This window comes from Pholcus phalangioides, unplaced genomic scaffold, assembly GCF_987345545.1.
Source record: "Pholcus phalangioides strain wild (caught in Gottingen) unplaced genomic scaffold, Ppha-v1.0 ptg000016l_1, whole genome shotgun sequence".
NCBI classification, from domain to species: domain Eukaryota; kingdom Metazoa; phylum Arthropoda; class Arachnida; order Araneae; family Pholcidae; genus Pholcus; species Pholcus phalangioides.
In genome coordinates, this window is record NW_028301609.1 from 565,184 (window position 1) to 591,371 (window position 26,188).

At 36.6% G+C, this 26,188-nt stretch overlaps 3 protein-coding genes across 8 annotated transcripts in view; 2 read left to right on the forward strand and 1 right to left on the reverse strand.

The window, feature by feature from the left end:
* The window catches only part of LOC149074698 (uncharacterized), a 33,525-nt gene extending 20,136 nt beyond the window's left edge, over window positions 1-13,389 (forward strand). For 2 of the 6 annotated variants that reach the window (XM_089245771.1, XM_089245773.1), the window contains exons 9-12: window positions 5,339-5,486; window positions 9,333-9,398; window positions 9,602-9,717; window positions 13,128-13,389. In XM_089245771.1, coding sequence (XP_089101897.1) covers window positions 5,339-5,486; window positions 9,333-9,398; window positions 9,602-9,717; window positions 13,128-13,256 — 459 coding nt within the window. In that variant the 3' untranslated portion in view covers window positions 13,257-13,389. Of the gene's footprint in view, window positions 1-1,146; window positions 1,268-5,338; window positions 5,487-9,156; window positions 9,399-9,601; window positions 9,718-13,127 lie in introns of those variants that run through there. The other 4 variants (XR_016194302.1, XM_089245774.1, XM_089245775.1 and 1 more) reach the window with 4 other exon arrangements.
* Window positions 13,390-13,402: 13 nt separating this feature from the next.
* LOC149074699 (guanine nucleotide-binding protein subunit beta-like protein 1) lies at window positions 13,403-20,629 on the reverse strand. The gene is made up of 3 exons (XM_089245777.1): window positions 20,439-20,629; window positions 16,809-16,953; window positions 13,403-14,153 (listed from the first exon to the last, which is right to left on the reverse strand). The coding sequence occupies exons 1-3, from the start codon at window positions 20,607-20,609 to the stop codon at window positions 13,492-13,494; spliced, it is 978 nt and encodes a 325-aa protein (XP_089101903.1). The 5' UTR covers window positions 20,610-20,629; the 3' UTR covers window positions 13,403-13,491.
* A 278-nt stretch (window positions 20,630-20,907) lies between these two features.
* On the forward strand, window positions 20,908-22,512 carry Dus1 (Dihydrouridine synthase 1). Its single transcript, XM_089245778.1, has one exon. It carries the CDS (start codon window positions 21,126-21,128, stop codon window positions 22,473-22,475), a length of 1,350 nt encoding a protein of 449 aa, XP_089101904.1. The 5' UTR covers window positions 20,908-21,125; the 3' UTR covers window positions 22,476-22,512.
* The last annotated feature ends 3,676 nt before the right edge of the window (window positions 22,513-26,188 follow it).

The following is a 26,188-nucleotide window of genomic DNA, read 5'->3' on the forward strand; positions in this document are numbered from 1 at the left end:
TTGATATAGCTGAACCTCTTTATTAAAAAAAAACAATTTCTCTTCACTAATTCAATATAATTTTTCATACTTATCTCAGTGCATTTTTTCTTCTGAAATGGTAATTGTAAACTTTTTGTGCCAAGTGAATCACTGTGTGTATTGGCAAAATACAAGACATTCTAATGCAGATGTTGAGATATTCTTTTGTGCTATCTTTGAAAAAAGAATAGCAGTCTTTTGCTAAATCGGAGGAATATAGTCTAATCTCCCCTCCTGATTATAAGGTAATGAAACAACAGTCAGGAAAGGAAAAATTCAGCTGTAGATCCTCGCACTCAAACACAAAGTATGTATTAGAAGTTGAACAAAGGTTGAATTAGCCCCCTTTTTTTTTTAAATTCCGATAGGTCAGTTTTTCAGTCAGATTGATCAGTTTCTCATCTTCATTTTTCATGCTAATTCCTCCCTTGTATACAAAACTGCATTATGAGTCTTTGAACCAACTTTGCTTCTTAACCAAATTTTTGCTATTAATGCTGCAACATTGAAAACAAACCTAAAGGGGTGATGAAGTTTTGTCAAACCATTTGAATTACAGTCATTCCTCATTAAATGTATTATCTTCCTCAAAGTGAATTATTTTGATATCATAAAAGTGGTGAAATATAGTGGATTTATTTTTTTGGCGGTTCTTGCATTTACTTTTTATTTTCATATTCATTTCCTCAAGGTTTTCTTTTTAAATCCTTTGTTAAATCTGAGCTACCGTGGAAAACCTGCTTGTTAAAGACGTCAAAATTGCTGTACAGTTAGCATTGTACAAAACCAAATGCATTAATTTGCACTTTAAATCCAGATGAGCTTGTTATGAACAGGTCCAACTGTAGTCAATTTGATGGTCTTAGAATTTTTATTTGCTTAAATGTGAAAAAAGAAGGAAAATCTTAAGATATGTTTATATATTTTCAACTTGCTTTCTAATCATCACATTTTCAAACAACTGTCATTGCGCGGATCAATTTATGCTATATATGAACTGGACAGGTCAATATTCATGATTAAATAGCGTATATAAATTGCTGATAGGCACCAAATAAAATAATTTGGATTTTTGTGGTTGATTTAAGAGAGAGAAAAAATTAGTGAAATGATAGCTTGTTGCAGGCACTGTTTCAAATCAGCTTACGGAAAGTGTGTACAGTTGTGAAAAATCAGCGAGAATATCTCTTCAGATTCTTCATCAACTGCCGTTGAAACAAGTTTGAAGATATCCTACTGTGGTAAGGTATGAGTATTGTAAAAAAATTATACTACCCTTTTGCAACAGGGTTGCATATTCTTTTGATGATGATTTCTATCCATTATTGTGCTCAAAGTGATATAATTATTTTTATAGATGTCATTTTTGGCATATAAAAGGTTTTTGTGTCTGAATACTTTCCTATTTTTAAATGCTGTAGACTTCATCATGGATTAGATAACCACATTACATGTTTGTTCATAATGATTGCAGTGGTTTTGGCTGATTAGACAATATGTTGTAATAGTTTTCATTTCCTTCACTGAAATCAATTCATCAATCACTTAATCAATTAGTTGATAAACAAAATTCACAGTTTCACGTGTATTGACCTTATAAAAAGGTTTATCGTAATACATTTTGATGTATCACACAAAAAGGAGCAATACCAAAAACCTTCATCAACACTTTTAGTGACCAGGAAGTTCAGAATACCAATATTATTTGATGTCCCTGGAGGAACTAAAATATGTGACAAGTTTAAAAATATATTGAAGGATAATTTGAGCCAAAATATTGAAAAAATACATTGTTGTAGCAGTTTCAAAATCTCCTAAAAAATCGTTATAGAGGGGCTTATCATTGTATCAAGAGGCGTTTAACATTAGACTATAGGAGATTCCAAACAAGATTTGAAAAAACATCATTGTAGAGAGATTTATTGTTATGTCATGTATTGCTGTAGCAAAGTTGTACTGTATAAACAAAATTTTTCCCAGTATTATGATTTAGGTCCATTCCATACTTTGAGAAAGTGATAATAATATCCAAATAATAACAATAACATTATCTGTGATTCCAATAAGTGGTTCCAATACTGTAGCTGTAAAATGACTCATTATTGTGTCCAAATAACTTCGACACAAACGTTGAATCATGATTCATCTGGATACACTGGTGTATGCAAGGGGGAAAGGGTTGAATAAAAATTGAAAAACCCTTTGAAGATCCTTTGTATGTTACTGAGTATATACAGTGATCTCACTTATACACCCTCTCATTTATACAGTTCTCTCAGTTATATGACTGTTTTCTGAGCTCCTGGCCAAAGGGATAGGAAAATAATTTTCTTTTTCATTTATAAGACATGTTGTGATGCACCTCTTAGTCATAAGTTGCAGAAAGTTCCGATTTTTTTGTTCCCCCTCCTTTTAAAAATGATTTTTCCATTAGTCTTAACAGATTTTCAATGAAGAAGCTTTCATGTGTAACTAAACGTGTTATATTTGTTTCCAAGAGCATATTCTCTTCTCTCCTTGGAATATCCCTGTTAATGATTGACTGGTCATCAATAAGAATTTGTTCCTTATGAAGGTTTTTCTCCATTCTGTACAATGTTCATGGTGGAATTCTTGTACCCACACACACCATCACCTTGTTCAATGTGGCTTATCAGTAACAGTTGACCAGACTCCTTCACAAATGATAGGGATTTCAACTGAAGGGGTCAGTTGAATTGATGTGATAGGATTAAGAACTTGCAACCAATAGCAAAATGTTTTAGAAAGATGGCACATTTTTGTTCTCCTAAGAGGTTACATTTCATGCTTGACTACTCATTCCAGCTTTCCTACATTTCCCATACATAAAATAGGTAAATGAAAGCAATTATTGATTCACAATTCAAAATGAATGAATGTTTGATGATAACTGAGTTTGGAGGGCTACAAAGCATTGCATCTGAAATGAATATGACAACATGAAGAGATCAACGCAGAGGATAATTGGAAAACAAAAATTCAGAGACAGAAGAAGTTTTCGTAGGACTAGAAACTCTTTGTAATTTTTACACTACATAATTTTAGCAACTAACTCCTGATTGTTCAGATCGAAAAGACAGCTTTCCAGGATAGATGGCAAAAAGACAGTTAAATTTCAAGTTGCTTTATATGATTTTGATGAAGAAATATTATCATATGTTCCGAGAATGAAATCAGAGAGTATTTATATTATAAAATTTAATGCACTTGCATCTGTCAATTTCCATGTCATAGATATTTTTTGAGTGCATCTTTTCTTGATTTTCACTAAAATGTCTCACTTATCCATCTTTTTTTCCTCGTTTCCTTGTACCAAGGTAAGTTGGTAAGTCTGACAGATGCTTTGTAAACATATCATTTTGGACATACATTTCTGTGAATGTTGACATTTACGTACTCCAATTGGTAAAATCCTGTTTTTTTTTAATGAATTAATTAATCATCATGAATTATTAGTCCCTCTGATGCTAATTATTCATTAATTAATAGCTTGAAATGAGAAGATTTGCTATAATTTACATCATCACTGCTAAAAATTTTATTACTAAATTTTTCAAAATAGGTGCACTGAATGGTTGGCAGAATTAATTAATCAGTTTATCAATTAATGATAGATATTAATATAAGCATCAGGAACTTATACGCTCATGATAATTTATTCATTAGTAAATTATCAATTAATTAATTATCCGAGTGAAACACTATACTGTGGGAATTCCACAAAGAATAGTTGAGGGTTCCCATGGCCAGCAGGTATCTTAGGGGCGCGATAGCCCAAGGTCGATAAGATACTTGCCCTAAAGTACCAAAGGATGTTTAGAGGTGTCACGAGTTCGATACCCGGTTTGTCCTTGTCAGAAAACTTTCTTGACACAAGGGTACAACAGAAACAGCGACATGACTGCAGAAAAAATTGCTACTGCAGGAAGTCCCCCATCAAGGGGTTAGCGACTGTGAGTATAAAAAAAGGCTGCCGTTCGGAATCAGCAATAAATTGTAGGTCCCGGTCTAATTAGTCTTCGTGTGCAGAAAATGACCGTGGTGTGACAAAAATGATTGAATGACCCATGGCCAGCATCTCCTATTTTGGTTTTATGTAATAAATTTCTTTTATCATATCGGCTTAGTGCAGGAACCAATAATTTCATAATGGTTAATTGATTCATTAAAAAAAGGCTTTAGCTGATCGAGGTGGGTAAATGGCAGCATTAATGTCATAAGAGTTGGTAGTGACGCAACCTGTAGAAGTTGTTTATATACGGAAGAAACAGCTACTCACTTTCTTTGTGAATGTGAAATGTACTCTGCACATAGGTTTCAGCACTTTGGTCGTGTCATTTGATTGAACCATGGGAGCTTTAAGACATTCCTATTAGATCTCTGCTGAACTTTGCTTCAGCTACAGGCCTGTATTAAAGACTTGTATTTTTTTTTTTTGGGGGGGGGGGGAATAGTGCAATAGACCTCTGGTCACAGTGTTAGGTTCAGTGGAACCACCCACCCATAAGTCTAAATCTAAATGGCAGCATTTAGTGAAAGTCTGAAATAGAAACATTCACAAGCATTTTTCCTACTTTTACCAACTTAGCTTGGTAAAACCTTGGTAAAGATTTTCATGCTTCCAGACTTTTACCTCGTAACATATCCTATATATATGTACAATTTTTCTTTTTTTTGCTGATTGTAATACAACTATACATGCAAAAATTTCATGCTTTAAAATTCTACAAAAAATGTATTGAATCTCTGTAGCATAATTTTCCATTGAAACGACACTTTTTTCTGTGGTTCCCAACTTCAAGGCGCGAATGCGAGTTGCTATCGCCCTTAAAAATTCTCACTACAGCGAGCAACAGGCCTATAATGACCAGTGCCATCTTAAGGCATGGGCCCACCCCGGCAACCTCAAGAGAAAATAGTGCCTCACAAAAATGAGATCTGGTTGAAATTTTCGAGAATTCACCTGGTAAGGGCCTCGGAAAAATCACTTGGCCCGGGGGCCCATGATGCTCTGAAGACTGCCCTGACAATGATGCAATCATTCAATCATTACACTTCACTCATAGTTTAAAAAATTGATGGCAGATGATTGCACTGCACATAACACATTATCCAGAAGCAAACTTTGCGTCAGGTTCGCTACATATAATGCGCATTCCAACATGTATCAATTTGTTACAGAGGAATATGGACGAAGTGCATGTGTGGTTCAGTAGTGAAATGACAAATTCTCAAAATGAATTGATATTTTTTTGAAGTCAGAATTTTTCATCTTGCTTATACCCATTAATTTCAGGACACCCTGACAAAAGCAGCGCCAGTCACTGAGGGAAAGGGAATGAGCCTTCTTAAAAAGATGGGTTGGAACCCTGGCGAAGGGCTCGGTAAAAACAAGGAAGGCACTCTGGAACCTCTGAGCATCAACATAAAAACTGACAAGAAAGGTGAGATGTGTTGTTTTTTTTGTATACTGAATCTACTTTGATAATTTAATTCAGATTTAATTGATAACGATAGTGTCTACAGGGTGTTTCAAAAAAACATTGCAAAAATGAAAGAGAAATTCATTCGTACGATAACAATCCGAAATGACATAGGAACTTAGGTGCACAAATGCCATCCAGAGCCACTACAAGGAGTTGTTGCATCACAAAGTTTTAAAGCAATCCCGAACTCACACAAGTGTGTGCACCCAACAGCAACCATGTAGTTGTAATTCTGATGACATAAATATGTTAGGGACCACACATACACTCAAGACACATTCTGGCGTATATCAATTCTTTAGAAATTCTGCAGAGAAATGTGTATGAGGTGCACGTACAGTTAAGTAGTAGTAGCAACATAGGCAGAGATAGACTTGGTAGTCTGGGGGGGGGGGGCAAGATGATGATGATGATGTCAATTGATATATACATTAGATCAGTCCACTCCACTTTTGATGCTGGGGGCAATGTCCCCCCTCCCTTCCTCGTATCTCCACCCATGAGTAGCAAGCATGCAGTCCATGCAGTGTCGATGTAATGCTTTTTGGCAATGCAGTAAAAGCACAAAGATCTATAAAAATGCTAAATTAATTGAATAAAGTACATGAGACAACAGCTTTTTCAAAAGTGTGCTTTTGAATGGTATCAAATTGGTACAAAATGTGTACTGGAAAAAAGCAAACACCATAATAAAACATCTGTTTTCCCAATGTTAATGTTTGTATCAGAAGACTCCATTTCAGCACTTTTTGCATTATAGATAGATATTCGTAATGTTAGATATTTATTAGTTAAATATCTTTATAGCAGTCAAAATGGCCACTACCATAGTTCTAGGTAGAACTTCATTTTACAAACTAAACTAAGAAACCTAGAATATTCATACTTTAGGAATTTAAGAGCCTGAACAAGACAAGAAAAGTCATAAAATTTCAAGTACCTGAGATAAACTGTATGGGTGTAATCACATGTCAAAATAGGTTTGTGTCAAAATGATGCTTTCGTTCTAGTATTTATGACTGTGAATTTTTTTTTTTTTTTACATTTTGTATTTTCATACTGTATGTAAAAGGTATCATTGCTTGAACATATTTGCCAAAATCCGTTGTTTCAGTGCAGCAAAGTCTTGCATCTACTTGACGATGAGTAGTAGATCAGATTTTACCAAACTTTTTGATCATTGCCCCCTCCCCACTTTCTTTAGAAATTTTTTCTCTCACCCCCCCCCCTCCCCCAACGCAAGTTAACCCATAGGATCCTGTTATAACCCCCTTCTGGACCATTCCATTGTCCCTTAGGAAACACTGCTGTAGATAGTCGCACTAAGGCTTCTCCTCAATCCATTATAACGCAGTGTTAAGGTACTCCAATGCCTTACTAGCTGATGGTCCCACATCTGGTTTGGTAGCAATGTTGCCGTTATCAGTATGTTCTCTCACACTTAAAATTAGTTCATTGTCACAGAGAATTTGGAATCCGGGGTGGTGCGTAGAATCACATACCAGCCACTCTCCTACATCCTCTGCACTGCACTTGGAATAGCCAGGAATTTTCACTATGATGTCGCTTATAAATTAAACTGCCGCTTCATCCTCCTTTTCACAGCCTTTTCTCTCTCCTTTTAGTGTGACCACTGAAAGTGATGAGACTGGTGACTTATTATCTGTGTATTTGTAAGCTATTGAATAGCTTACCCCCCAGGTGGTTGTAAATTCTAACACGATTGATATGTTTAAAGAACAATATGATAAACATGTTAGGGTAAATCGAGAAGCTGTCCATACTTAGAATAAAACAACCATAAATACATTTTATAGACATTGTATAATATTTTATCATGTGTATATATTGTTTGTAGTTGCATTTTTAATTGGTTTGCTGTATTTTAGAAATATATGGCATCCATATTTGTTATGGGCATATTTTTCTCAGCCACCTTGTTGGGCATTTTGACTGTTATGGCCTTGTATTTGTATATTGTTATGCTAGCACACTTTTTTGTCATTCACGAAAAAAAACTTTTAAAATGTTGATTTTGCTGGTTTCTTTTTTTTTTCTCCTTAAAGCAATCCATATGGGGATAAACTGGGATCTGTGGATAATTGGAATTCTACTATATAAGTTTTTATTTCATTCAAAATTAATCTCAGAATCTAAACACAGAATGTGGCAGCTCAGAGTGTAAAGATGCTCGCTTACAGTGTCAAAGGATGTTCTGAAATATTCTGACTTTGATATCCACCCAGCCCTTATCAGAATCTTTCTTGACACATAGGTTGAACACAAATGTTGACAAGATGTTGCCCCCCCCCCCTCCACAAAACATTTAGTTAGAGTAATAATCTTTCGGCAGGAGACATGGGGGCAAAAAACATTGCCATTCAGAATCTGCTGAAAACTGTAGGTCTTGGTATAATTTGCCATTGTGTGCAACAATAAATAAATCACCACAGTATGTAAAAATGATCTAATGAATCTAAATACTGTAACCCTTCATCACACACATGTTGAGTGACAAAGAAAAGTGACAACTTTATCTTTTGTAGTGTCAGTTGAATTTTCAAGATCATCCAAATGCTAACGAGGAGTGTTGCAACAAGAGGCTGCTGTATAAAAGCATTACCCAATTGGAAGCGCCCATTTGAAGGGAGGCGATGGGACAAAAAAGGTTGGGGAAACTATGATCTAGAATCTAGATCATAGTCTCCCAAACTTTTTGTTCCATCGCCCCCTTCATCAGAAATTTTTTCCTCTCATCGCCTCCCAACTGAAGTAAACCCATAGGATCCTATGTTAAATCAGTAGGTTCTATTGTCCCCTTGGACCATTCCATCGCCCACCAGGGGGCGATATTGTCCACTTTGGGAAACGCTGATCTAGATAATCAATGCTAAATCTTTTCGAACATGTATAAAGGGTTCCCAGTGACCTGGAGAGTCATGGAAAATGCAAAATATTTGGCAAAAGTCACATGGAAAAGTTCTGTGAAGAAAAAAAAACTCGACAAACAATAATTAAAAATTTGTAAAGTTTAGATTTCAAATTATACAGGGTGGACGAAAAGTCCTGGACACATTTGAAAAACTAATAAAAAATCAACCACTTTTGCAATAAAAAGGTTTGCACTAAAATATTTATCCTGGCCTAGTTTATTTTTTCCAAATTAAGAAAAATTGTTCAAATTTTCACTTGTAGATGGCGCTGTGTCAGGAGAAACTTGCAGGAAAAAAAAACACATAAAATACCACACAAACAGTTCATAATTAATGTTTATGATGATTTATGTTACATAAAACTACCACATTTCAATATGAGTGAGCCTTTGTAGCTTGGCCTACATCTGAATGGGTGGAAGAATGGTCATGTTGAAACGTGGTAGTTTTATGTAAAGCAAATCATCATAAACATTAACTATGAACTGTTCCTGTTGTATTTTATGCTTTATGTCCAGGTTTTTCATGACGCAGTGACATCCATGAATAAAAGTTTGAACAATTTTTTTAATTTGAAAAAAAAAACTGTAAGCCATAAAATTATTTTAGTGAAAACCACACCTTTTTTATGACGATTGTTAGATTTATTAATTTTTAAAAGACTTATGTTATTGCCCACCCTCTATTTCTTCCAGAGTTTTGGTCAGGAAAGTGTCCAAACAGATTTTGCTGAGAACCCTGATATAGCAAATTCAAAACATATAGCTGTGATATTGTATGCTTAACGCAGAGCATAAGCAAAAGAAAACAACTCAAATAATGTCACATATTTCATCATCAAAATTATAAAAACTATTCGTCTTATCTCTAGGGTTTCTTGCCCAAGGTGAAGGGGCACCTCAGAACAAACCTTTACCAGTACTTGGCGATATCAGTAGTAAGTGTAATTTTATATTTTCTGTGAGGCATAGTATTTGTTGGAGTATAAAGTATAGTTATTAAAACATAATTGTGGCCATGATCAACTGGCCAAAGTCACTGTGACCATATGACTTGTATTTCATGGCATGTCCTCTGTGTTTTTGGCAGTTATATAATATCTACAATAATGGGTATATTAATTATTAATCAACATTTCAGAAAAGCACCCAGTTTCAATATTGATGGAGCTATGTAGCAAGAGGAAGTGGCTTCCACCAACATATACAGTCGTTCTTGAATCAGGACCAATTCATCGACGAAATTTCCTTTTCAAAGTGAGTCCGTTATAAATGTCATTAGCATACAGAGTTTCTAATGATACTTTGTGTCATTAGGATTTCTGTATTGCAAGAACTGATAAAATTTTCTCACAAGAAGAGTTTTGAGTGTTTGAGACGTTATCAGAGAGAATAACATATTTGCATTAATGGTACTTTATTTCCCGAGCAGCTAACTCCTGTAAAAAAAAATATCATTGTACGTATTTCATGAACTCATTTCTATCCAAGTTGTTAATAATTTATTTTTTGCATCAAAGAGGGGTTTTTTTGTTTTGTTGGCTGTCCTTTCATATGCCTGATGGTGCAATCCTGCCAGCGTGTAATTAGCAGGGCTAAACGAGCTAAAAGTTGATAACCAGCAGAGGGTTAGTTTTAAGCTTTTCATACAAGACACAAACAATCAGATGGAAATGGAGATAAATTTTAGATGCAAAATTCAAGACCTCTGCAGGTAACTTACAGTGCAGGGAAGTACACTACAGAAGAACTTGATTATTCCTTGCTTTGAGTGTATATTATATGCTGAACGGTTGTCAATGACAGTACGTTGGTAGCCATCTGGTGCCAATGGCATTGATAATGTTCTCAGTTATGTCTGACTGTCCATTTTACAGTTTCATTTAGTGGATATATGCAACAAGGAAGGAAAAATTACCAGTGCTTCTGTAGCCTAGTGGTGTAGTGCACTCACTAGTATTACGAGAAGATTATTTGATTCTCTGTAGAAGACAAATTTTTTTTCCAAAATCCATCTCTGCATTGTATCGTTATCCGTACCTTGTATGAATGGTGGAAAGTGACACCATCTCTATCATGGCTCTAGGCCCTACTGATAGAAAACATTTACAGTCATACCTCGGTTCACAAATGCCTCAGCTTACAAATTTTTGTGTTTAATGAAGATTTCTTTTAATGATTTTTCTGTTTCTCAGCCAATAAACATTTTTATTAATATGGATGCACACGCTAACATAAAATAGACTACAGTGTATGTTGTTGTTGTAAGCTGAATATTCTGTCTAGTTGTCATCAGAATTATTGTCACTTGAAGCCGAATTAATGCATGTCCACCTCAGAATGTTTTTACTGATTTACTTCTCTTTCTGAAAGTTTTTGAATTTTTCCATGTGAAACAAAACATTCAGTTAATGAAAAAAAGGAGTCTATATTTCAAGAGCACAAACATTCGTAAAATGCAGTTGACTGGGTTGTGTTAACACCAGCTTTAGTTGACTGTAGCTGGTGTGTACATAGTAATAAAAAGATTTCTCTCTTCAGTACCTCATTTTCCTATAAATTCTCATTCATCGTATTTTGATGCTGTTCAGCCTTCAGTCAGTGTTTTCTGTTTTATAACACTCCTTGGTGTCTTAACCCTTAAAGTTTCAATCCTGAGATATCTCATCAAACGTGATCTGCTTTATTCTGGTCACCCCGAAATATCTTAGATTCTTAATTCTCTTTTATTTCCAATGTGGCAGTTATAATGTAGATCAGGAAAGTTTTAAAAACTGCTTGAAGGGTTAAAAAAAACATCTTTAAATTTTGGACAGTACCTGAAATGAATTGAACGATTTTTTATAGAAACCTATGGAGAATCACATTTTGGCTAATAAGTTTCTTGAAATTATCTTCGTTAGTCATGGTATCACTGTACTTGATTCTCACATTTGATTTTTACTTGTGGTCCTCTTAGAATATCTTAGTTCTCTCTCAGGGCTTGACAAATCCCATTCACCATGTCACCGTGGCGACTAGAAAATCAGTTTCGATGCAAAAAGTACACCTAAAATTTTCTAATGTGATTGCTAAATTGGAGTCTGAGGTAATACATACATTACACAATAATCATTTTTTGATATTGTTATGGGGGAGTTAATGAAGTTCCTGAAGAGTAAAAATAAAGCACTATTTAGGACCCTATTGCTGGAGCAAAAATCAAGCTTAGCTCCTAAGAAATTTTACTGGCACCTAAATATTTTTTCGATTGGTCAAGCTCTGTATTAGTTCGAGAAAACACTGAAAAAACACATTCATAACATAGCATTTCGATGGGACAAAGTAATTTAACAGTAGGCTTAAAAGGTGTTTGGGGAAGAGTGCTCAAAAAATCAGCTAACAATTTTGATGGAAAAGGGAGTGAATTTTTGAAGAAATCAGTGGCAAATATATTGGATTTAGATGAAAATGTGGACATTGTCCACTCAATTAAGGTAGAATTAATGAAGACTGCATCGAGTTAACATCTACTTGAAGTAGCTGAAAAAGAAAGAAAAAAAGATTTGTGCGAGAGTTGACAGCATTTCATGTGAGAAATTTATCTCTGGCTTTTAATAAAATGCATAGTTTTTTAAAAACTGAATAAAAATGCAACCAGATTTTAAAAAGTAGAAAGAGAAATCCAGGATGAATATTAACATGTGTGAGAAAAAAATAGACGCTGTTCAATCTTTATTTTGATTTTTTCCCTCTATATTAAAACAAAGTTTATGATGTAACCTCGAATCAGTGACAAGAAGAAAAAAATGCAATGCATTTTCCTTACTTCTAGGCTGTATATTTTGTTTTAAATGGGGCCATTTCCAACCTTTCATTCAGCGCAACTTATGCACAATGTTCGGAGAGGATCCAGTTTGTAAGCTGGGAAGTGGTTGCAAATCCTATTCCTCTATTCTGTTCTTTCATGTATATCAAGATTGTGAACAAACGTTTAATTATTGTAGTGTACAATCAATCCCACTTTGTATGACTTATTTTCATGACCCCCAACTCTAACTACAGTAAAAGTCTGTTATACTGAGTATGGCTTATAATGAGAATTTGCTATTATGAGTGATCATATTTTTTCTTTCTCTTTCTTCAAGAATTTTACATGAAATGAAGACTAGAAAGAGTGGAATTTTTTTAAATCTCTTCACCCTGTTCATAAGTGTTTATAAACGAGGCATGTCAGTACCTTCCCATAGATAAGAGAAGACCACTTCTGTATCTTGTTATTTATATAGGAGGTGGGAAAATCCATTTTATCTGTAGGTGTGTTAATTGGGCTCAACCTCTGGTTTTTACATCGTTTCCCCCTAAAAAATCCTTTCTCGGAATTCTTCGAAATTTGGACACACGGCAAAAAAGGTTTTAACCCTTTAAGCCCATAAACAGCTAACTCTAGATGCATATTTCAGCAAAAATAGTTTGAGACATCTTTCATAATGACAATTTTCCCTCTGGTTGTGAACTGTCATTATAACAGACTTTTACTGTAATTATCAAGATTTCCTGTTTTATGTATTTTCCTGCTTGCAACATTTTTTCATGACAGTTTTTTGAAAAATGTTACAAGTGGGATCTGCTGTATTTTCATTTCACAGGAATATTTAGCTTTGTATTCACTAAAAAACAATTTGCAGGTGGAAGTGAATAATGTGGAATATAAACCTGCTGTATCCCGCCCGAACAAGAAACAAGCAAAAGCGGAGTGTGCTCTCGTTTGCCTGCAAGCTTTGGGAGTTGTCTCAGATGATTACAAAATGGTTTGATAATTGAAAATATTCAACATCCATGCCTGTTTCATTTGAAGATGTTTTTTAGGGCTTTATTCATTTGAACGATCATGGATTAAAGATGATTTGTACATACTCAAATAAATGTGAATATTTTTCCCTTCATAAATTCAAAGAAAACAGAGAATCACTGTTCTTTATTTTTCGTGTATAAGTTTAAAGAAACATCAATTAACATAAATAAAATATAACATAATCAAAAAAAATTATATCAATATATTTGCCATAATGTTATATTTGAATCCTTTGACCCTGTGGCGAACATATTTGTAACACTATCATTAGTTTTATCACCAAAAAACGTGAGGCACTGGACAGAGTGTTCATGGAAATTCAAAACAGCTAGAGGCTTCAAGGTTTTCCAGCTAAAAATGCATATCCTTCCATCCCACCCACCCGTAACTAGTATCTTGCCATCTGGACGAATACCAACTGTGTTTACACCCTGAGATTTAAGTTGTATCTGTTGTTTTTTCACCAGCATCAAGTTTTCGTCTAAGGTCCAAGTCTGGATGTTTTCTTCGGCAGAACCACTAACGCCTCGCATGTAGTATTTGGGATCGAAATCAATGCAGAAGATTGGTTCCATGTGACATTTTAATTCTGAGACAACACAATCATCAGTAGTGTTCCATAATAGTAGCATGCCATCTTCATATCCACAGAGCATTAACAACTGACTTTTCATCTCAATAACTTTCAAACACATGCTCATCCCATGTGTTTGCTTTTTTGTTTCTGAAATCAGTGATCCATTTACATAACCATATTTTTTTACTTCGCCATCATCCGAAGGAACCAAAATATGAATATCAGAGTTCATGACTAACATATTGCAGTTACAAAAACTGGTCTCAGATGATGGTATCCTACCTGTAAGATTAAAAAAAAACAACTAGTTATTCCTTTATCAAACGCAATCAATCTCTTAGATTAGCTTATGAAAATCTGCCTCTCCCCCCCCCCCCACAAGGTTGGGAATTAACTAAAGTATTTGAACTTGTTTTGATTTTGTATCAGATACTTTACTGTGGTTAACTGAAGCAATAATAACTAAATAATCTACTGTGGGTCACATATAGATAGCAGGAAAATAAAATGGTTGGTATGCTTAATGCTTTGAAGGCAGCAGAAGCGAAAAACCACCTGTTCAGAAAATTTTTCCCCAACTGGGTGGTTGGCTGATTTTAAAAAATATTTTTTCTAAGAGTCAGCAAAGTTATATTAGACGGCAGTACAAAAAACATTTTTTTAATGACTTATATGTCAACAAGCTTTAGCTACAAGGGAGATAATTTTGTGGTTTTCTCATTTAATTTAAAAAACATATGATTCATAATCTGGACAAAACTTATAAACTTTCAGCTTCGTACTCTATTATTTGCTAAAATCATAAAGTCAATTTATATATATATTTTTCATTCACAAAGTTTTTAAGTGGTTTCATGGGTAAACCACCGCACACAAAGAACTGCAAAGTGTGGCGTTTTGTTGTTGCTATGCTATAATATGATATGTTTGAAAGTTGGGAGACTGAATTATGTGGTTTTAGGAAAGTTGGTGTCCTTCCTTTTTTCTGAAGAAAAAGACAATGTAACATTCACATACATAATAAAGATGTGCCTTTTATAGTACCAAAGAGGAGCCGGAGCCCTCACTGAAATAGCACCATGTGCAATACTTGTGAAGTTCCCAACTTCAAGGCGTGAATGCGAGCCAAAAAAATCTCTCCTTAATTTAATAAATTTTTCTCAGAAATTCTGGCCAAAATAGAGGCAGGGCTCCCACTCATCCTACTTCTCTACCTAATCTTAGCAATAAAATTTGTGTAATTGATTTTATTTGAGCAGGTAATCATCTATATATTGCCAAATATTACAAATGTAGATTGCAATTAATGATTCCGCCGAAATAGAAATTGTATGGTTTTTAAGGTTATTTGAGGGTGTATGCAGACAATATGGTTTATTTTTTCATTTGCTTAGTTTGAGGGTTCAACAAGTAGAGTAGTCATTAAAAACTTCTGTCTGGATAGAAAAAATAATTTTGTATTTAGTACTTCGTGATCTTGGACAGTAATATTCATTATTCAAAATTATGGTGCACATTTTGTTATAGGTGAAACAACAGTTTGCATTACAAAGCAGTTGGATGCATAGGCCTATTCTAGGTTTGTAGCATTCAATTGTCTTCTGTGCTTTTAGGGCATGCATAGGCATAAACAATATTTACAATGCTCAGCAAAAAGCTAAGAATGAAAGTGCTTCATTTTTCAAAAAAACATTACACTGGTATTGAACAGTAAAATGAAAACAAATCCCTTTAAAAAATGGATGGAAATGCAGTAAAACCTTCCGGTTCACCTTGACTTAATGCATATTGTGAGGAGAGACAGAAAAAATTCATCTGTGGTTGCTAGTACCTCATTTTGGTCAAAAGTTGTCCGTGTCATTTTGCTTTGACTTGAGTCAATCTTATAGGATACTGAAATATTGGAATTTTTTTTATTATGCTATGATTATGTTGTGTAAGGGGGTACCTTTCCCTGTCCTACTTTTTAGTCCTGCTTTTTCCAATTTTTCGAGTGAGAGCCCTGTAGAGATGAAATCCAAAAAAAAACTTCAATATAGTACATTATGAAATATCAGTTTTTTTTTTCTCATTTCACCCCACTACCTGAAGATTGGACTTCCCAGGAATTAACCTTCAACCCTTCTTTACAGAGAAACAAAAGAAGAAAGAGCAGGAATCTGTTCCTTTTTGTTTAAAGAACACAATAAAGCCATTCCGAATGTACATGGGAAGGTTTCGGCAATTGGTGTTGCACCAACATCATAAAACATGCTGTCCGCGTATTTAGATTTCAGTGAAAGAAAATTAAAAAACTTTTTTGTTCTTTGTTTTGACAACTAAAGAATGGCAGATCATCTGAAGAGAAAATGCTTTTCCTCAATTAGTGAAAAAATAACAATTTCGACAGAATTCGATAAAAATGTTAGATTCCTTGATAAACTCCTATCAAGCAATTTTTTCATGCATCCTGACTTTTATTCTTTAGAAAAGACTTACAAAGGATAAAATTGATAACATAAACCGAAAAGTCTTTTTAACTATAAACTATTTTAAAAAATTCAAATAATAATTTTTTTTTCTCGTATTATGATATTGGTCAGTTCCGTACTTTGCAAAAGTTATAACAATAATCGAATTATAACATTATCTGGGATTCTAATAAGCGATGTAGTATAAATTGTCATGTAAAAAGTAGGCCTATAATTTTGTAATTAAATTCATAGGATGTAATTTCTCTGCATTTTGTATGACTGTATAAGTCATATATATAATAAGCTTATATATATTTTTCTAGTCTTGTTGAGACTTAGAGATTTGACTGGATTATCTTATCAATAGAGAATAAGTTGAAAAGAATAACTATATTTATTATATATTCATATCCTCAGGGTTGTAAAATGTCTAGCATCAGCCCTGTATGACTATAATGGAGAAAACCACATTTTTTCAACTTACGTAACACAGACCATTCGCCTTCATGAAATGACCAGATATTGACGTAACCATTCCTTCCTTGACTCAGAACATTTTCTAGATGTGAAGAAAGCCAAACTATTATCTTTCCATTGTGACCAAATAGTTTATGGATGACTCGCTTAGTCTAAATGAATATGAACAAAATGTTTTAACGATTCAAGTAATCATAACACATCATAATTCTCTTTTAATGCAATCTATATTACAATTTTCACAGTACTCTGCAAAGATAGAAAACACAACGTGAAATAGGCAAATGGAAAAATTGTATGTTGGGTTTTCAGTTCCTGTGCCAGAAACGTTAACAACTTACTGAGAAAAGAGGACTTTTGTGCGTCCATTGAACAACCTAGGTAAATTTTCTCCCTTGAGAAGTATCTACTCCTGCTGTATAATAAATGAGCAGCACCCCAGATGCGGCGAGACGATAACGATTATGAGCCTCCACATGATAGTGTCGTGTTCATTTGGACTTTCTCTCTCTTCACCATTGCGAAGCTTTATAGTATTTGTTTGTTTTTAATAAAAAAATTCCGGATACACCCATCCTTCGGGAATGCTTCAATATCTCTCCGAGATGTAAAGCAGGGTGTGTCCGGCCGTCAAAGATCCTTCAATGTTCAATATATTTATGCTCTTATCAAGTTAATTATTATTATAATTATTTACACACAAAGTTATTCCATTACTCTTAATTGGAAAAAGTTATTGCTATAGAAATAATTGAAGTCAGTATACATTATCGCTATTGAAAATCCCTTTGGACTAGCGAGTATTAATGTTATACGTAAAAGACTATCAGTAAATTTTACAGTACTGATTGGTACTGTATCCATAACTTATGAGAAAAGGTACTAGGAATCATAGGTAAAGGGCCTTTTGTTCATTTTAAGATTAACACAACATTTGTGACCAAGGCTTCCAAGGAAAATGAATGACCAGAGACCAGTTGTTTTGGTTTTAAATGTGATACCAATCTGTTTGCAACTCAGTTTGGTACCAAACCATTAAAGATCGTGTTGTAGGAGGACGTATGTGGTAATCCTAATCTTATTCAACCTGAAAATAAGAACAAACAGGTGAGTTTTCTGGAATGTAGAAGGACGCATCGGAATGACATCCGAAAGTTGGTAACCCTACGTTAGGGTCACACATGCACTCAGAACACGCATCCCGGCATGCGTCGATTTATTAGAAATTCCGTAGAGGAATGTGTACGAAGTGAATATAAGGTTAAGTAGTAGTAGCTGCTGTGGTGTTTGAGTGGTCAGAGTGATGGGCTTGCACCGCGAGGTCCCGGGTTCGAACCCCACCGTCGCCACAGTGGTAGTCGGCTGAAGTTGATTTTCTATGGTTACCAACTTCGAGATGCGAATGCGAGCCGTTCTTCCCATTGAGAAGTCTCGCCACAGAGAGCAACAGGCCTACAAATGTTCAGTCATTACACTTCACTTCTGAAATACAGATGGTAGCACTGAAAAATCAAAACACAACACTAAAATACTGTTAGGGGTCGTTGAAGTATTACGTCATCATCAATGGGGGGGGGATTTCAGATTTGCTGACTTTTGATGGGAAGGGGGGGGGATTTGGATAATGCTTATGTCATCAACCACTTTTTATGAAAATATGAAATATTTTTAATGGCATCCTACTCTGTGTGCCAAAAACAAGAAAAACCTTTCGATAGTTTGTGGGCAATTGAATTAACATCCCTCCTATTGATAAGTGCCCTACAGAGCCACTTTAGTGATCTTTAAATGTTTCGCGAATCCAAGTGACCTGGAAATATGTCCGGGCCGCTTAAGTGCTCTGGCAATGTGCCACGCATCACTTAAATAATCTGAGAATGTTCCACGGGTAATTTGAGTGATGTAGAACCGCACTGGCCACTTAAGTGACCTAAAACTACGTCACATGTCACTCAAGGTGTCACGGATCGCTTAAATGTTCTGGAACTGTGTCTCGGGTCATTTAAGTGATCTGAAAATATGCCACGGGTCGCTTAAATGTTCTGGAATTGTATCACGGGACACTTGAGCGATCTGTAAATGTGCCGTTTAGTTTATTTTTACAAAATTAGGTTTGAAGAGGGCAGGTCGCATTAAGTAACCCCTAGGGCCATAATTGTTCCGCGGGCCAAGGATCTTTATGCGATTTATCATTGTATGGCTTTAGAGGATAGGTCGCGATGAATTTATTAAAGATAAATTTTGAGTTCATAGCCTTCAAATAACAGTGAAATTAACACAAATAATAATTATTATTATAACAACATATAAAGGTATTTTCTTCCGAAATTTCAATTAAAGAAATTTTTTTTTTGCATTAAAAAAATAAATTTTTGATCATGGAAAGGGGGCACGAGAGAACCCCCCTATGCCACCCAGCGTGTACGTCTCTGATCCCACCAATATGCGTTAGGATTCAGAGGAACAGAGCTGATGATGAAATTTTGCTGACAAGGGGGGGGGGGGTCAAAAATGGCTAAAAATTTGCTTACGTAATACTTGAACGGCCCCTTACCAAAAATATTGTAGCGCAATTTCTGAAGAACCCCTCGGAACAATAATCTCCTGTTGCTAAAGCGGAAATGTCAAGATATATGCTCGAAGCTTCTAGATTTATCTAAAAGGTTTGCAACGGTGGCAACACAAAACCGGAACTATAGAAGAAATCTAGAATTTTTGTCGTATCTATAAAAAACGGTCAGAGTTGTTGGATAGGATGCTCAATAAGAGAACTCTGATCTGGTTAGCGTGTATCTCTGCTTGTAAATACACGTAAAAATTGTTCTTCTGTAAATAAATTTGTAACGTCGTTCAAAGTGTTTCCATCCTCTGCTTATTTCAAGGACTTATGAGAAATTATCCAAAACAATACTCACCGTTAGGTACGCACACTTACAATTCCAGCACAACTCGCTAGGTAGTAAATTGCCCATGGCGATAGACCTGAATTGTGCTCAGTATGAAAGAAAGAAAGGGCATGGGCGACTGATCTAATGTATATGCATGTATATGAAATGACATCATCATCGTGCTCCATCCACCCCCGTACACTTTCAAGTCTATCTCTAGAAAAATCATGATCTGCTATCACTAGAAAAATCAGCAAATTAAAACCAAACCTTGGTATCTCTACTCAGGGCCGCAACTAAATGCTTGGTCACCCAGGCAAGTGCGCATTTTGCCAAAATTTTTTAGAGAAAATTTTCGCCCCCTCTAGTCCAGCGCCCGAGACCTACCAGCTCCTCGTTTTACAGCTAGATGGATAATTTTTACCAAATAAATGGCCGGAAAAAAAGACCGGATCTATAGTTGGATAGTTGAAAAACAACTTGATCTCTCTTAAGACAACAATGCAAGTGAACCCCCGGGCAACTTCCGTCAACGGGCACTTTTGAAGGAAAAACGGAACAGGGCTTCAATGTATTACACTATATATTAACGGATACTATCAAAGCCTCCTAGAAGTATCTAGGAGGCTTTGATACCACCCTTTAGCGTAGAAAAATTTCGGTTCCATCAGTAGCCATTATCGAGAGGTTCTCCCGAGGAAAAAAAAGCGTGGTTTACTTTATCTCCTGGGAGAGAACTAATTTTTTACCTTGAGGTCCCATAGAAATATCTCTCCAGTTTTACTGCCCGAAATGAGAATCGATGTCCGCAATGAAGTCATCCATGAAGGCGAATGAGAGACAAAATGTAACGCCGTGATATCGGAAGCGTGATGCCTCAATATGAATTTAGGCTCCGGTGGAGCAGGCGGCCCATTCATTATTTGTGTCAGGTTTGTTTGTAAACATTTGAATGCGCGGGTACGGTTAATTAGAAAAGAATATACATATCAATGCTGCTTTGATACATATAGTCTCACGCATAGGACAGATGTCATTGTACCTGTATAATATTAAAAAATGATTAAGAATCATTTAAAAGCAATATAAACAGTTTCTCTATGCAAAAGTTTTATTTTAAGTACTAAATTATGTTTCTTTTACACTCCTGAGAAAAGTAATTGTATTATGAAATATTTTTAAATTGTTGGTTGAAGACGTCTGGATTTATGTCTCCCAGCTGTTTGTTTACTTACACGTTGTTTGGGTTCTCAGTAGGTAAGGAGGATATTAATCATTCAAGTCGAGTTGTTTGGGTTTTAAACCCCAGGGCAGACGACAAGGGCATTAATTTTATACTTTCTCGTTGATTGGGTCGTCGTGAAGCCCAAGACAGGCAAAAAAAAGAACGTTAATTCTGTATTGTATTTGAACACGTGTTTTTGATAATTGTCACAATGGTCTTAGAAAACGATGGCTACAAATTCTGGCGAGAGAATCTGCGTTCAGCGAAGTATGTCCTCGCACCCATGGTGGAGCAAAGTGAACTACCGTGGCGATTGCTCAGTAGGAAATACGGCGCCCAGCTGTGTTACACTCCTATGTTACACGCTTCCGTGTTCATCAAAGACCTCAGGTACAGGACCGAAAACTTGGCGTCATGCGAAGAGGACCGGCCACTTATCGTTCAGTTCTGCGCCAACGATCCAGAGACATTCGTAGAAGCTGCCCTCCTCGCACAGGATCACTGCGAAGCCATCGATTTGAACTTGGGTTGTCCGCAGACCATTGCCCAACGAGGGCATTATGGGGCTTTCCTCGAGGACGAATGGGCCCTTGTCACAGACATGGTCTCGACCGCCAGCAAGCGCTTGCGTGTCCCTCTCACTTGCAAGATCAGGATATTCGACGATGTAGAAAAGACTGTCGCTTATGCCAAGATGTTAGAAAAAGCTGGCTGCAAATTATTAGCCATCCATGGCCGCACAAAAGAGCAGAAGGGGCCAAAGACTGGATTAGCTAGTTGGGATCACATCAAAGCCGTGAAGGCCAATGTAAAAGTTCCTGTGTTTGCAAATGGCAATATCCAGTGCCTAAAAGATGTCGAGGACTGTCTCAGAAAGACTGGTGCCGACGGAGTCATGATCGCTGAAGGTAACCTGCACAACCCAGCTTTGTTTAAAGGCGTTAGTCCAGCTGTGTGGGATATGGCTGAAGAATATCTGAGTCTTGTTGAGCAATATCCTTGTCCTCTATCGTGCGTGCGAGGTCATTTATTCAAACTTTGTCATCATTGCCTGGTTTTGGCGGAAAATCATGACATAAGATTCAGGTTAGCATGCTCAAAATCATTGGACGAATTCCAAAGCTCTGTGAAAGAGTTAAAGGCACGTTATGAAAACAGAATCGGGGAAGGTATAACCTACGGGAAATGCTCTAGTTTCAATCTTCCGCCATGGATATGCCAACCATATGAGAGGCCTTCACCAAAATCTACTGAAGAAGTCGATTTGATGTCAACCAATCAAAAAAGAACGAATCCAGAAGAGACTGACAAAGAGTTTTCTGGTTTATCGAAAAACAAACGGAAGAAGATGATGAAGTTCCCCAACAGGGGTGTCAAGGAGAAAAAAGTGTACGAAATATGTTCTTCGTGTTGTAATCCGAGGGGACTTAAATGTGCATTCAGCATGTGCAAATCTTGTTGTAAGAATAAGACTTCCGTAGAGTTTTTAGATTGTGAAGGACACAAGTATTTTTATGAAAATAAGAAAAATGCATCTGAAGTTGAACGAGATGCATTATAACAAATTTTATGGTAAAAATAAAAAAATTGTTTGTTATTATTTATATCACATTGGTTGTCGTTATGGATTGTTACTTGTTACATCCAACTACAAAGTACTCATACGTATAATTAGCGTTATTTGTGTCTCCTCCCGCCCCACATTTTGTGAATATACTATATGTATGTTGACAGTAAATATTTATGTTTTGGGGTATAGTCATAAACTTGTATTGGGCGAGAAGTCTCTGGCCACCATGTTTGTTGAGATATGGGAATTCGGATGGCTTTGACCAGCTGATAATGAATTAGATCAGCGGTTCTCAACATTTTTGACTCGCGGAGCCCTTTTTAGTAAAAAAATTCTATGGCGGAGTCCCATAGGCCCATTTCTTAATTATTTATCAAAGTTACTGATTTATTTTTACTGTTTAAAAATATTTATAATTATTATTTTTTAATTTTACAGGGGTTTTTTTTCGTCAAGCGGCCACAGAGCCCCTGGAGAGTGCACAAGGAGCCCCTGTTGAGAACCGCTGAATTAGATATACAATGAATTCATTAATACATAATCAATTTGCTGACATCTATCATTTAAATATAGTTGATAATTTTTAGTTTGCTTTCCAAGTACTAGACAGCAGCATGGGTCCTAATTTGGGTTCGTGATTCATTAATAAAGTTCTCAAATTAGTGCTGGATAGATGGCAGTAAGAGAGTACTTCAACTATCCCATTTAGGGTAACTGGATTCAAAAACAAAGGACGCCTGTGTGCACACACCAATGATATGTCATTTTCCTTGATTTCCACATATTGATTAAAAAAAAAAACCCATCACCACAATAATTTTTCCTAATTAAAACAACTCGGGTGTATCGCCATGCAAGGCCGTAGTGATAGGGAGGCTGGACTTGGGGGGGGGGTCTTTTCCGTCCCCCCCCCACCCCCCGAAATGTGAGAAAATGACCGAAAAATCTATTATTGTATCACTTTGGCCTCCCCGAACGAAATTTCTGGCTACGGGCCTCTCTCCCCATGGGCAATTTACTACCGACTGAGTTGTGCCGGAGGTGTAAGTTGTACATGTGTGTACCTAACAGTGAGTGCGCAACTATAGTGTTACGTCTTATTTTTCAGTGCTGCCATCTATATGTCAGAAATGAAGTGTATTCTGTTTTCAGGGGCGCGGTAGCCCGGTCGATAAGATACTCGCCTAAAGTACCAAAGGATGTTTAGAGGTGTCGCGAGTTCGATACCCGGTTCGTGCTTTTCAGAAAACTTTCCTGACACAGGGGTACAACAAAAAAACGGCGACTTGACCGCAGCAAAAAATTGCTACCGCAGGGAGTCCCCATCGAGGGGTTAGCGCACCAACCTCTCGACGAGTATAAAAAACAAGCCTGCCGTTCGGAATCGGCAATAAATTGTAGGTCCCGGTCTAATTAGCCCTCGTGTGCAGAAAATGACCGTGGTGCGACAAAAAATTATCAAATGATCAAACTTATATTTATAGAAGTGAAGTGTAATGATTGAATATTTGTACAGTTTGCCCTGCTGTTGCTCTCTGTGGCGAGACTTTTTAACGGGGAGATCTCTGCTTGCATTTGCTCCTCGAAGTTGGGAACCACAGAAACTTCAGCCGACCACCACTGTGGAAACCAAACCCGGGTCCCCGCGATGCGAGTCCTCGACCACCACAGTGGCACTAAAGCAGAACTGCTAAAAAAGAGCAAGGAAAAAGGAGCAAGTAACAATTTGTCTCCATAATGAATTGTTCCTACCGTCTGATCAGCATGGACGGAGATACGGGAGACTCATAGGGAAGCGTTGCTTCCCCCCCCCCCCTCCAGCGTCAAAGACGAAGCCGACTGATCTAATGTATACGGGCATATATCAGGGCCGTCCCTATTCTACCGGTAGAATAAAGACGGCCCTGCATATATGAACTGACATCGTGGCCCCCCTCCCCAACAATGATCTTTGTGCCCCCAGAATCCCTTTGAAGTCTGGGGGGGGGGAAGAGGATAAACTTTAAAGTTTATCTCCACCGCTTATGTTGTGCGGATCAGTTTTGTTGCTGTGTGTACCCTTAGGTTTTTTTTATAATTATTTTTTTCTGAGGCCCTCTATCAGACTAGACATGCCTGCTTACCACAATTGACATGCTTAATGTCAAACATATCCGATTATCACGAACCCACCCCCCCCCCCCTTCATTCTAGGTCGTCGGGACGTGCCCGGGTGGGCCCCATGCGTTAACACAGCTTAAGAGCATCATGGGCCTCCGGGCCGGGTCATTTTTCTGAGGCCCTACCTGGCGAATTCTCGAAAATTTGAACCGGTTCTCATTTTTGTGAGGCCCTCCTTTTCTCGAGGTCCCCTGGGCCGTGCCCGAGTGAGTCCAATTGTTAAAACGACACTGTTCGAGAGTATTTGCCATAGTTGATTACTTGATAACCATAGGAATCAGTATTAAGCGTTTCTCGCATATATTCTTATTCTCTTTGTTTCTGAATGGGGGAGGTACACACACACACACACCCTCTCCACTCGAGTTTACGGCAACTAATGTTTTTGAGCAAACAATGGTATTTTCAAAATGGACGTTGCGGTTTTCTTAAAGTGCTCTTTTTTCCGACTGTCTTTTCCATATTATCCTGGGGCAAACCGGACCCAGAGTGGGACAAGCTGTGATGACTACCTAGAATAGTATTTGGCCCTGCTTGGAGGCAACTTGGGTTCTTGTATTCTGGGAATTTCGATAGGAATTGGAAAAAGCGTGTAAAAATATGTGGAAAAAAAATCGAGACATATTTCAGACTAAAAAAAATATCCAGAAACCTAAAAAGGCTTTTCCTCCACGATTGGCGCTTTTACTCTCAATGCAGTGTGATAGTATAACCTTGTTGTACGTGTAATTGCGCATTAGTTTCATCCACTATATTGGCAAATTTATCACCAGATTTTTATAGTGTTAGCCAAATGAGATCTACTTGAAATTTTTTTTTTTAACCAAATCAATACTTTTTGCCAAAATGTGGTAATTTGTTCTCTTTCACTATCAAGTCAACATTTTTTAGGGAAGGTGCATACAGTGCGTTCTGTTTTCTACGCGATCGTTTTTACACGCTGTCGTTTTAATCAGATTACATATTGATCAATGAAACAGGACAATATTTTTTGAGTTATTTCATTATCTCATCGAAACAGTCACGCGTAATAAACTTCAAAGAAGATTGCAAAAATGGTAGCTTGACGAAGGTGACTTACGTGGGTTTAAACAGCATTCGTTGGTCATTTTCCCGTTGCTGTTATCAGCGTCGGGATACCCCCCTTATCGCAAGGTTGGTGAGTCTTGTAGTTGTTGCTACTACTACTTCACCAAACACTAACTCTGGCCATATCGCTATATTGCAATTTACTGCCATTAGTGAGATGGGTTGGAAGTGAAGGCGCTGTCTATCGGTGGTCGCCTCGAGTTCGTTAGGGAAATATCTTATCTATATCCTCCCTTGGGTTCGAACCCGGCAACTTTGGTCACCTATGCTTTCCTGTCATTGATATAAGATAATAAAACGAATTATTGCCGTCTCGTAAAGCCGGATATGCTTGGTAGCTACCGTTCGGTGTTAAGCGAGATGGCTCTCTCCGACTGATATTTTATATTATACAATAAGATTTTCGTGTTGGTTGTTTGTTGTAGCCTATGTATGTATATAATATGACAAAGTGT